The sequence below is a fragment of the Chiloscyllium plagiosum genome, unplaced genomic scaffold (assembly GCF_037043375.1).
Source record: "Chiloscyllium plagiosum isolate Xiang-an unplaced genomic scaffold, Cpla_swu_hap1 HiC_scaffold_4, whole genome shotgun sequence".
NCBI classification, from domain to species: domain Eukaryota; kingdom Metazoa; phylum Chordata; class Chondrichthyes; order Orectolobiformes; family Hemiscylliidae; genus Chiloscyllium; species Chiloscyllium plagiosum.
Window position 1 is genome coordinate 85,796,462 of NW_028270142.1, and position 12,929 is coordinate 85,809,390.

A 12,929-nucleotide genomic window follows, 5' to 3' on the forward strand; every position below is an offset into this window, starting at 1 on the left:
ACCTTAATGTATTTGTAAAAGCCCTTTGGATTCTCCTTAATTCTATTTGCCAAGGCTATCTCATGTCCCCTTTTGCCCTCCTGATTTCCCTCTTAAGTATACTCCTACTTCCTTTATACTCTTCTATGGATTCACTCGATCTATCCTGTCTGTACCTGACATATGCTTCCTTCTTTTTCTTAACCAAACCCTCAATTTCTTTAGTCATCCAGCATTCCCTATAGCTACTACCCTTTCCTTTCATCCTAACAGGAATATACTTTGTTGTGGTTCTGTTCGCCGAGCTGGAAGTTTTTGTTGCAAACGTTTCGTCCCCTGGCTAGGCGACATCATCAGTGCTTGGGAGCCTCCTGCGAAGCGCTTCTTTGATGTTTCCTCCAGTGTTTATAGTGGTCTGTCCCTGCCGCTTCCGGTTGTCAGTTTCAGCTGTCCGCTGTAGTGGTTGGTATATTGGGTCCAGGTCGATGTGTTTGTTGATGGAGTTTGTGGATGAATGCCATGCCTCTAGGAATTCCCTGGCTGTTCTCTGTCTGGCTTGCCCTCACTATCAAACCAGCAGACAAGGGAGGCGCGGTAGTAGTTTGGCGCACCGACCTCTACACCGCTGAGGCCAAACGCCAGCTCGCAGATACCTCCTCCTACTGCCCCCTTGACCATGACCCCACCCCCCACCACCAAACCATCATCTCCCAGACCGTCCATAACCTCATCACCTCGGGGGATCTCCCATCCACCGCCTCCAACCTCATAGTCCCACAACCCCGCACCTCCCGCTTCTACCTCCTGCCCAAAATCCACAAACCTGACTGCCCCGGCCGACCCATTGTCTCCGCCTGCTCCTGCCCCACCGAACTCATCTCCGCCTACCTTGACACCGTCCTGTCCCCCTTAGTCCAAGAACTCCCCACCTACGTTCAGGACACCACCCACGCCCTCCACCTGCTCCATGATTTTCGCTTCCCCGGTCCCCAACGCCTTATTTTCAGCATGTACAGGGACTGGATGTCCATCTCCATCCCCCATCACGAAGGACTCAAAGCCCTCCGCTTCTTCCTTTCCCGCCGTACCGACCAGTACCCTTCCACTGACACCCTCCTTCGGCTGACTGAACTGGTCCTCACCCTGAACAACTTCTCTTTCCAATCCTCCCACTTCCTCCAAACGAAAGGAGTAGCCATGGGCACCCGCATGGGCCCCAGCTATGCCTGCCTCTTCGTAGGATATGTGGAACAATCCATCTTCCGCAACTACACTGGCCCCACCCCCCCACCTTTTCCTCCGCTACATCGATGACTGTATCGGCGCCGCCTCGTGCTCCCACGAGGAGGTGGAACAGTTCATCCACTTCACCAACACCTTCCACCCCAACCTCAAATTCACCTGGACAGTCTCAGATTCCTCCCTCCCCTTCCTCGACCTTTCTATTTCCATCTCAGGCGACCGGATCAACACGGACATCTACTACAAACCGACCGACTCCCACAGCTACCTGGACTACACCTCCTCCCATCCTGCCCCCTGCAAAAACGCCATCCCATTCTCCCAATTCCTTCGACTCCGCCGCATCTGCTCCCAGGAGGACCAGTTCCAAAAACGCACATCGCAGATGGCCTCCTTCTTCAAGGACCGCAATTTCCCCCCCGACGTGATCGACGATGCCCTCCATCGCATCTCTTCCACTTCCCGATCCTCCGCCCTTGAACCCGCCCCTCCAATCGCCACCAGGACAGAACCCCACTGGTCCTCACCTACCACCCCACTAACCTCCATGTACAGCGCATCATCCGCCGTCATTTCCGCCACCTCCAAACGGACCCCACCACCAAGGATATATTTCCCTCCCCTCCCCTATCAGCATTCCGTAAAGACCACTCCCTCCGTGACTCCCTCGTCAGATCCACACCCCCCACCAACCCAACCTCCACTCCCGGCACCTTCCCCTGCAACCGCAGGAGGTGCAAGACTTGTGCCCACACCTCCCCTCTCACCTCCCTCCAAGGCCCCAAAGGAAACTTCCATATCCGCCACAGATTCACCTGTACCTCCACACATATCATCTATTGCATCCTCTGTACCCGATGTGGCCTCCTCTATATTGGGGAGACAGGCCGCCTACTTGCGGAGCGTTTCAGAGAACACCTCTGGGACACCCGGACCAACCAACCCAACCACCCTGTAGCTCAACATTTCAATTCCCCCTCCCACTCCACCAAGGATATGCAGGTCTTTGGATTCCTCCATCGTCAGACCACAGCGAAACGACGGTTGGAGGAAGAACGCCTCATCTTCCGGCTAGGAACCCTCCAACCACAAGGGATGAACTCGGATTTCACCAGTTTCCTCATTTCCCCTCCCCCCAGCCTGTCTCAGTCAAATCCATCAAATTCAGCACCACCTCCCTAACCTGCAATCTTCTTCCCGACCTCTCCGCCCCCACCCCAATCTGTCCTATCACCCTCACCTTGACCTTTTTCCACCTATCACATTTCCGACGCCCCTCCCCCAAGTCCCTCCTCCCTATCTTTTATCTTAGCCTGCTGGACAAACTTTCCTCATTCCTGAAGAAGGGCTAATGCCCGAAACGTCGATTCTCCTGTTCCCTAGATGCTGCCTGACCTGCTGCGCTTCTCCAGCATCACATTTCCATCTCTGATCTCCAGCATCTTCAGACCTCATTTTCTCTTGCCCTATGATAGTAGTGTTGTCCCAGTCGAATTCATGTTGCTTGTTGTCTGCGTGTGTGGCTACTAAGGATAGCTGGTCGTGTCGTTTCGTGGCTAGTTGATGTTCATGTATGCGGATTGTTAGCTGTCTTCCTGTTTGTCCTATATAGTGTTTTGTGCAGTCCTTGCATGGTATTTTAAACACTACATTAGTTTTGCTCATGTTGGGTATTGGGTCCTTCGTTCTGGTGAGTTGTTGTCTGAGCGTGTCTGAGCTGAGCTGAGCGTGAACGAGAGAAGAAATGGATAGCCAACTCCCATTCCTAGACGTGATGGTACAGAGAACACCGAACGGAGAATTCACTACAAGAGTATACAGGAAAGCCACACACACAGACCAAGTCCTAAACAATGAAAGTAACCACCCCAACACCCACAAACGAAACTGCATCAGGACACTATTCAAAAGGGCCACAACACACTGCAGTACACCAGAACTGCAAAAAGAAGAAGAGGAACACCTATACAAGGTATTCGCCAAAAACTGATACCCGCGCAACTTCATCAACAGATGCCTAAGAGAAAGACCACGGAACGAGGACATACCACAACCAAAAGGACTAGCCACACTACCATACATCAGGAGCATCTCAGAACTGACAGCCAGACTGCTGCGACCCCTAGGACTCATAACGGCACACAAACCAACAGCCACGCTCGGACAACAACTCGCCAGAACGAAGGACCCGATACCCAACATGAGCAAAACTAATGTAGTGTACAAAATACCATGCAAGGACTGCACAAAACACTATATAGGACAAACAGGAAGACAGCTAACAATCCGCATACATGAACATCAACTAGCCACGAATCGACACGACCAGCTATCCTTAGTAGCCACACACGCAGACAACAAGCAACATGAATTCGACTGGGACAACACTACTATCATAGGGCAAGCCAGACAGAGAACAGCCAGGGAATCTTCGCACAAACTTTGAGGAATATACTTTCTCTGGATTCTCATTATCTCATTTCTGAAGGTTTTCCATTTTCCAGCCATCCCTTTACCTGCGAACATCTGCCCCCAATCAACTTTCGAAAGTTCTTGCCTAATACCGTCAAAATTGGCCTTTCTCCAATTTAGAACTTCAACTTTTAGATCTGGTCTATCCTTTTCCATCACCATTTTAAAACGAATAGAATTATGGTCGCTGGCCCCAAAGTGCCCCCCCACTGACACCTCAGTCACCTGCCCTGCCTTATTTCCCAAGAGTAGGTCAAGTTTTGCACCTTCTCTAGTAAATTGTTTTGTACACACTTAACAAATTCCTCTCCATCTAAACCCTTAACACTTTGGCAGTCCCAGTCTATGTTTGGAAAGTTAAAATCCCCCTACCATAACCACCCTATTATTCTTACAGATAGCTGAGATCTCCTTACAAGTTTGTTTCTCAATTTCCCTCTTGATTATTAGGGGGTTTATAATACAATCCCAATAAGGTTATCATCCCTTTCCTATTTCTCAGTTCCACCCATATAACTTCCCTGGATGTATTTCCAGGCATATTCTCCCTCAGCACAGCTGTCATGCTATCCCTTATCAAAAATGCCACCCCACCACCTCTCGCCTCCCTTTCTACCCTTCCTGTAGCATTTGTATCCTGGAACATTAAGCTGTCAGTCCTGCCCATCCCTGAGCCATATTTCTGTAATTGCTATGATCTCCCAGTCCCATGTTCCTAACCATGCCCTAAGTTCATCTGCCTTCCCTGTTAGGCCCCTTGCATTGAAATAAATGCAGTTTAATTTATTATTTCCTACCTTGTCCCTGCCTGCCCTGACTGTTTGACCACCACCCCCCCCCCCCCCCCACCACCAACCTTACTAGTTTAAATTCTCCCGAGCAGCTCTTGCCAATTTCCCTGCCAGTATATTAGTCCCTTTCCAGTTTAGGTGCAATCCGTCCTTCTTGTACAGTTCACTTCTACCCCAAAAGACATTCCAATGATTCAAAAATGTGAATCCTTCCCCCGTATACCAGCTCCTCAGCCATGCGTTCATCTGCTGTATCCTCCTATTCCTGCCCTCACTAGCTCGTAGCACCGGGAGTAATCCAGATATTGCTACTCTTGAGGAGCTCCTTTTTAAAATTCCTGCCTAACTGTCTGTAATCTCCTTTCAGCATCTCAACCTTTTCCCTTCCTATGTCGTTGGTTCCAATGTGGACAATGACCTCTTGCTGGCCCCTCTCCCCTGTGAGAACATCCTGCACCCTTTCTAAGACACCCTTGATCCTGGCATCTGGGAAGCAACACACCATTCTGCTTTTTCACTGCTGGCCACAGAAATGTCTGTCTGTACCTTGAACTAGAGAATCCCTTAACACAATTGATCTCCTGGAAGCTGACGTACCCCCAGTTGCATTAGAGTTCGCCTCCATACCAGAAACTTGGCTGTTCGTGCTACGTTCCCCTGAGAATCCATCACCCCCAAATTTTCCAAAATAGCATACCTGTTTGAAATGGGTATATCCACAGAAGACTCCTGCACTAGCTGCCTACCACACTCATACTTTTTCTGGAGTTAACCCATCTGTGTGACTGTATCTGAGACTTCCCCCCCCCCCCCCCCCCTTCCTATAACTGCTATCCATCACATACTGTTGCTGTTGCAAATGCCTCATTGCTTCTCACTGTCTCTCCAACCAATCCATTTGATCTGATAAGATTCGCAGCCAGCAGCATTTATGGCAGATATAATCCGCAGTAACCCTTAAACTCGCTTTAAACTCCCACATCTGACAAGAAGTACATATCACTGCAAAGGCTGTTTTTGCTCCTTCACAATCTACAGACCCAGAAAATAACACAATTTTATTCCTCTACAAACGCCCCAGGTTAAATTAATAGTTATGTCTTATATTTGAAGTTTAATCAAGAGACATATGTCCAAAAATACATAATCAAGAAAGAATCTACTCTACTCCCTACTGCAGATTCTCTGTAGGTGACACTTAAAACAACGATTAACTTAATCTGATTCTGTGCTGTGAACTTCGCCCAACACTTCCTCCAAGATCAGTTATGAATTTCACTGTTTGATAATTTTCCCAGATGCATTCCGATGTCCAACGATACATGAATTCAAACAGCAAAGGCAGTAACTGTGTAGGTTCTCTCTCTCTCTCTCTCTCTCTCTCTCTCTCTCTCTCTCTCTCTCTCTCTCTCTCTCTCTCTCCTATAGTGAGAAATGATTTTGGTTCAGAAGATCTACATATGTATAAAATCGCTTTGAATATAAAATAAAACAATGGAAATAAATGATTTGGTATTGCATAGCACCACTAATAGTAGAAAGAGTAGATATCAAGCAATTATGGAAGCTTGCAAGAAAAGTAGTGCAATAATCATGTAGGACTTTAATATTCAAATGAATTGAACAAATCAAATTGGGAATGGTAACTGGAGAATGAGTTCATAATACATTTGGGATAATTTCTTCGAACAGTACATTTTGGAACAGATATTTTGGAACTGGTAGTATATAAGCAGACAATTTATCAAATACCTCAGCATAAAGGATCCTGTCGGCAAGAATGTTTGTAACATTAAAATTTCACATTCGGGCTGTAACTAGTGTCTTAAACCATTTTTAACGATATGAAGACTGTTGACGAAAGTAGATTTGGGAAAATAGTTTAAAACAGAAGACAGTAAAGCAATAGTGGTAGAAAATTAAGGAGCTAATTCATAACAAAATTATAGTTTCATTCAGGAGGAAAGGTGCAGAAAGGTGTACTCTCATTGCTAATGAAAGAAGTTGAGAGTGGCAGTAAAAGTGCACAATTCTGTAAAGATTATTTGTACGATAGAAGTTTAGTGAAGTTTCAGAAACCAGCAAAGGATGATTTAAGACCATCAAAACAGGAGAAATTTGAGAAAGAGAGAATACTGGCTAGAAATAACACAAAGGTAAAGCCTCTACATGCTTCTGCATCTGAGCGATTTAAAGATATGTTAAACACTTTTAAATTTGCTACATTGTAGATTAAGAGCCAGGATATGTGATTATGTTTAGGTGTCATTTAAATACGTAAGAACTAAAGCAGAAGTAATCAATTCAGCCCCTCAAGCCTGCTCTGCCATTTAATATAGTCATTGCTGAGCTCATCTTCTCTTCAAATCCACTTTACTTCTCCATAATGTTTTACTTTTGTTTATTGTTTATTTGAGCAAGATTTAAAATGGAAAAGATAAGTCACATCACTAATTAGGAAACGCCCATCGTATAGCCATTAATGATGAACTGATGGACAAACAGGCAGAAAACTAGCCACTAGGATACATGAACATCGACTAGCCACAAAACGACATGACCCACTCTCACTAGTATTCTTACATACGGATGAGGAAGGACACCACTTCGACTGGAACAAACATCCATCCCAGGACAAGCCAATCAGAGACACACATGAGAATTCCTAGAAGTATGACATTCTAACTGGAACTCTATCAACAAACACATTGACTTGGATCTCATCTATCACTCCCTGAGAAAAAGAACAGGAAATGGTATCACCATAGGAAATTATGTCACCACAGGAAACGACATCACCAACCCAAGAATCGCAAACATATAAATAGAAAGCGAGCTACACTACAATGCTTCATTTGGAGGCTTACCTACTATGGTGACGAAATGTCTGAAAATGAACCTTCCAGCTCAGCGAGTAAACCTACATCCAGAATAACATGAACTGTTGGAATCAAAAGGATTGATGTTGGAAAGATTTACCATTGAGAGATTTACAAATTCTGATTTAAGTTCTGGCTAACATCATAAACTTGGCTGGAATTCAGAGTATAATTTCTGTGATTGAAGATGGTACTAGAGTATTAATCAGGACTGCCATGCAGATACCTGAGGCATTGATGCTTCAGAATTTTCAAGATACATTGCAGAAAATCGCCAAGGATCCTTTGACAATACTTTCCAGACGTGACCATTGCTACCTAAAAGGAAAAGAAAAGCATTCACATGTAAACACCACTACCTATAAGTTCCTCTCCGAACCAGTCACTGTGCTAACTTGGAGCTATAGCGCTGTTTCTTCACTGACAGTGTCAAAATCCTGGAACTTCTTTCCTAACAGCAATGTTAGTGTCTCCAGACCAAATTTAATGCAGGTATTCAAGAAGGCAGCTCACTACCATATTCTCAGAGCATTGAGGGATGCCTAATAAATGCTGGCCCAGCCAAGATCTCACAAATGAAGTTTAAAAAAAAGATTTGGAGATGCCAGTGTTGGACTGGAGTGTACAAAATTAAAAATCACACAGCTCTAGGTCATAGTCCAACAGGTTTAATTGGAAGCACTAGCTTTCGGAGCGCTGCTCCTACAACCACTTGATGAAGGAGCAGCACTCCGAAAGCTAGTGCTTCCAATTAAACCTGTTGGATTATAACTTGGTGTTGTGTGATTTTAAAAAAAATGATTTTGGTTACTTAGTCACTTTACAAACCTTTGGGGTATAGAGAATGAGATAAGAGTAGTTGGTATTTGGTAGATGGAAATCTGAATTGTAAAGTTAATTTTAATTAATTGTTTGTTTATGTGAGTCAATTGTTTTTTTATGTATTTTACCACTTTAGTTATTTATTTTCTCAAAACTGATTCCTTGCAATTGATGCTGTCTGCTTTTATATGGTAGATGAACAAACCACGGATTTGCAAAAAGAAGTAAGGGCTGTGCTCTCTGAGATCATTGGCTTGATGGAGGAACTTAAAACTGAATGCGAAAAGGCAAATCATGCTTTAAAAGCAGAAAGAGAACGGGTAACAATGCTTGGGAATAAGATTGATCAACTTTCACTCTGGTGGCTGCATGAATTTCCTGAAGCTGTACAGAAAGGTATGAAAATTAGTTTTTTAAATAAAATGAAAAAAAACCTATCTGTTTTGTTTGGAAAATTGGTTAGTATAGTTGGCAAGTTTGTGATGCAGTGTAATGGCAACAATATGGATTCTATTATCGCACCAGCTGAGGCTACTATGAAGGATATTCCTTCTCAACCTCTTCCCTTGCTTGAGGGGTAGAGACCATCAGGTTAAACTACTACTAGTGGTCTCTCTGTAAAGAGACAGTAGCCATATGGTTCACTGGGGCTGTGGCAACTACTTACTACTTAATTGATTCAAAAATTATTAACTCTGTAAGAAGCTGAAAATATTCCATCATGTGATTATGCAATTATTTAGGTTAGAATAAATTAAAATTTAAAGTAAAAGTTTAATGAATTCCATCTTTTTAGGAAAATAACTTGAGTTTACAAGAATAAAACAAAGAACTGTGGCTGTTGAAAATCTAAACTAAAACTGAAATTATAAGAAAAACACAGCATACCTGGCAGCATCTGTGGTGAGAAAGCAGAGTTAATGTTTTGATTCCAGTGCTATCTTCAGAACATGCTTTCTTTCTACAGATGCTGCCAGACGTGTTGAGTTTCTTCAGCAATTTCTATTTTTGTTTCATTTCCTAGAACCTGGTAACATTCTCAATCTGTCCCATTTTAATGAACAAAAACAACATATACTTCTGTAGAACTTTGCCTGGTCTCAGAACATCTCTGCCTTTATTCCCGATGAAGGGCTTTTGCCCGAAACGTCGATTTTGCTGCTCGTCGGATGCTGCCTGAATTGCTGTGCTCTTCCAGCACCACTGATCCAGAATCTGGTTTCCAGCATCTGCAGTCATTGTTTTCACCTCCGAACATCCCAAAGCAATTTGCAATTAATGAGTTACATTCATTATTGTTTTGAATGAAAACGAGACAGCTAATTTGCAGGCAACAAAGCTCTTAGTGAGACAAATAGCTAGGATTTCCTACAATTTATGATTAAATATTGGCTGGGACTTTAGAGGACATAAAAATGTTCTCTGAAAAATGCTGTTATAATGGTTAGAGAGAATAAAGAATTATCTCAAAGAAAACTGCAGTCTGTTTTATATTTTTTGGTCTAAACACTTTCTTTTAAAAATCTGCAATCTTGCTGGACTCATTAAAATGGCTGAGGATGATCACTCTATCGTGTTTCCTGAAGCTTCTGACTCTCCTGAATTGCATAGATATTCCAGCTGAAGCTGACACAAAGGACTTGGAAATGAGCCATCTGCTTCCAGTCAGCTCTGGACAAAGGAAAACATCAAGACACATTATGCTAAAATGAGTGCTAATATCTTTTACAGTTACCAAGTCACCTTGCATTGAAATTCTAATGGAGGTACACTATTAGCTTAACAGCCTTCCAATTAGCCCACCAAAGTGGGTCATCAGTCACTGAAATGCCTGTTTCTGTCACATAATTTGGAACTAGTTGAATTGCTTAAGTTACAGTTCTAGGATTCTCAAACCATTGGCAACTTGATGTCCAATAGACACTGCGCTGAGTTTGCAGCCTGTTTGGACTTTCCTCTGTTTCCAAGTTGCTGACTGGGAAGAAGCCCACATTTTTACTGCAAGAAGGAAAAGGAATGGGTACAGCACATTGAGGAAGCTATTATTGGACACTGACCTTCAGGAGATTGTAATTCACATGAGCTGACATTTCTAATGCCTTTGGATTTAGAAAAACTTCTAATTTACAACCACTCTCCTCTCTTGTCTTTAACTTTAATCTTGTGTTATGGACCAGACAAGATCCCCTAAATATATTTTAAGAAGGTAGCCTAGGTCCTAGCTTTTTCTTATTTTAAAGGTAGATGTGAAGTGCCATGTTCTAGATGTGATGGAACTGGTCAGACTACTCAATGCTAAGCAAAACACAATTTATTTAAACACTGTATAAACAAAAGAAAGAGGAATTTAGAATCCCTTAACTATTGGAAAGCTTAACTGAAAATGGACACAGTACCTCTTATTAATTAACTTTTCCAATGTAGTAACATTCTATAAGCACACCTCTTGGCAAAAAAGCAAAATCAGACACAGATTCTCACATTCAGCTCTCCAATCCAAAAGGAAAAAGCATTAAGAAAATTTGGAGAAAGGAGCAGCTAGTAGATATTCACTGACTCTTTTTCCCCATATCATTTGAACTTTTAGCTCCAAGAACTATATCCAACTCCTTGAAATCATACAATGTTTTGGTCTTGACTGCTTTCTGTAGTAGAGAATTCTACAGACTTATCACTCTCCAGATAAAAATAAATTCTCCTAATTTCAGTGCTAAATGGTTTATCCCACATTCTTAGACTGTGATCCTGGTTCTGGATTCTCCAGTCATTGGGAACTGCGCTTGCATTGTTTTGCTCCTGTATCGAAATCCTCTTGCTATGAAGGCCAACATACCTGCACCTGCACCTGCAATCCCATCAATTTCCACAACACACTTTCCATCGTAATACTGATTTCATTCAGTTCCTCCCCCTCTCTAAACCCTATATTTTCTAGCATTTCATTTGTGTCCTCCTTTGTGAACACAGAACCAAAGTATGTACTTAGTTGGTCACCCATCTCTTTGTTTCCCATTACAAATTCTCCTATTTCCGGCTGTAAGGGACCTGCATTTGTCTTCACTAATCGTTTTTTCTTCACGTACCTATATGGTTTATCATGTGTTAATCAATCTTATCTGATGTCATTTTAATGGATTATGCTGTAGATTTATTTCAAAAATTAAAGTTCAAAAACCTGGGTTCAGGGAGCACCCTTTGGCTATCTTGGTAAGGGATGGGAGTGAAAAGGGAAAGAAGAAAATTAAATGATACCCTGCTGCCTTGGGTTTTAGTGGGAAAAGCAGTCACAGTTTAAATTCACCTCCTTTGCGGCACTGTGATTTTTACGTTAATCTGATTCCATATCCATTATGCTGTTACCGTGCCCACCAAGTAGATGATTTCTATCACACCCAAGAATTAATCAGCAGTATGTCTAATTGAGGTATTTGGAGCTAAACAGAGTAACATCAAATAAGTAAGTCAAAATGTAGTAATGAGGTCCTTCTGATTAATTCCCCCATTACCTCAGAGCACAGTATCTTTTAATTGTATAGAAGCCTGACAGTGCAAAAAGAGACCATTTGGTCCATTGAGTCTGCTCTGACCTTCCAGAAAACAATTCCCTTCTTCCTCAGGAAACTAGATGGCACCAATTCCCAACATAAATGTCAAGAGAAGTTACTTGATGACACAATTCATTGCTTATTTTTCCAGACCTTCTTCGAGCTCGACTCGTCACGTTTCACTGCATACACTATGGACATTGACATCTGCCACCTTCCTTCACGCAAATCGGCATTGTCAAACTGCCAGTTTCACCACATAGTAGCTTTCAGAACAACTTTTACCCCACTTTAGCTCTACAGGACATTACTTTTGAGTTCATGGACACTTATGCAGTACATGCTCCTGCCAGGTTGCTTTACATGCATGGAAGTGTACACATCTCATGCATCTAAGTCTTTTAGCTTGCTTTATTATTGCTTATCACTGCACTGAATTCAAGGGTTCCAGCTCCCCTGGCTTGGGTTGCTTTTTGTTGCATAGGCTCTCCAGCTATTGTACAGGCTGCCAACATTTTAGCTTTCATCATTTAGTGCAGGAGACTTTTTATTTTTCAGGGCAATGAGCAGTATGACATGTTGCTGCATGGCAGCAGCTATTTTAAGGTTCCACCTATTGCATGTGCCAGTAACTGCAGCAAATGCATAACAATTTCCTTGGTGTATATGCAATGTCTGTAAGTCAAAGCGGCCAGTCCTTAGTGGAGAGAAGGAGGGCTATGGTTAGTCAGAGAGTATAGCCACAGTCAAGCAAGAGGCTCATTCGGTCTTAGTCCAGGGGGTTTGCCACTGTCAGTCAGGCATGTGATCCAACCAGAATCCAGGACACTGTGTTCTTAAGGTTTGGTGATTGGGCTTGTACTGCAGGGTGCTTTGAAGACATTTGTCTAGAAGCTGCCTGCTTAATTGAGATTGTCCTCCCAAGTTAGTTGGATCATGATCAGTCCTGATATTTTGGTTTTAATGGTCAGCCTGCTGATCAGAAGCAGTCCATGCAGTTTTAAGGAAAATGTCATGCTCACATCTGAGGTCAGGATTCACTGGTCTGAGTTGCTGAGGAAATGATCATGGTAAAAGGCAGGCAGATCGAGATAGAACAGTGGGACCAACAGAGTAAAGGGACAGGTCAGGAATATGCCAAGGAGCTGGAAATTTGACAATTCACAATTACCTTGACTTCTCTGAGGATAGTGATTGGG

At 43.1% G+C, this 12,929-nt stretch overlaps 1 protein-coding gene across 4 annotated transcripts in view; it reads left to right on the plus strand.

Moving 5' to 3' along the window:
- Nucleotides 1-12,929, plus strand: part of ccdc178 (coiled-coil domain containing 178) — a 399,216-nt gene that overhangs the window by 31,247 nt on the left and 355,040 nt on the right. For 3 of the 4 annotated variants that reach the window (XM_043688275.2, XM_043688277.2, XM_043688278.2), the window contains one exon: nucleotides 8,381-8,581. The exons of the other annotated variant lie outside the window; for it this stretch is intronic. In XM_043688275.2, the coding sequence (XP_043544210.2) occupies nucleotides 8,381-8,581 (201 nt within the window). The remainder of the gene's footprint in view (nucleotides 1-8,380; nucleotides 8,582-12,929) is intronic. 4 annotated transcript variants of the gene reach the window in all.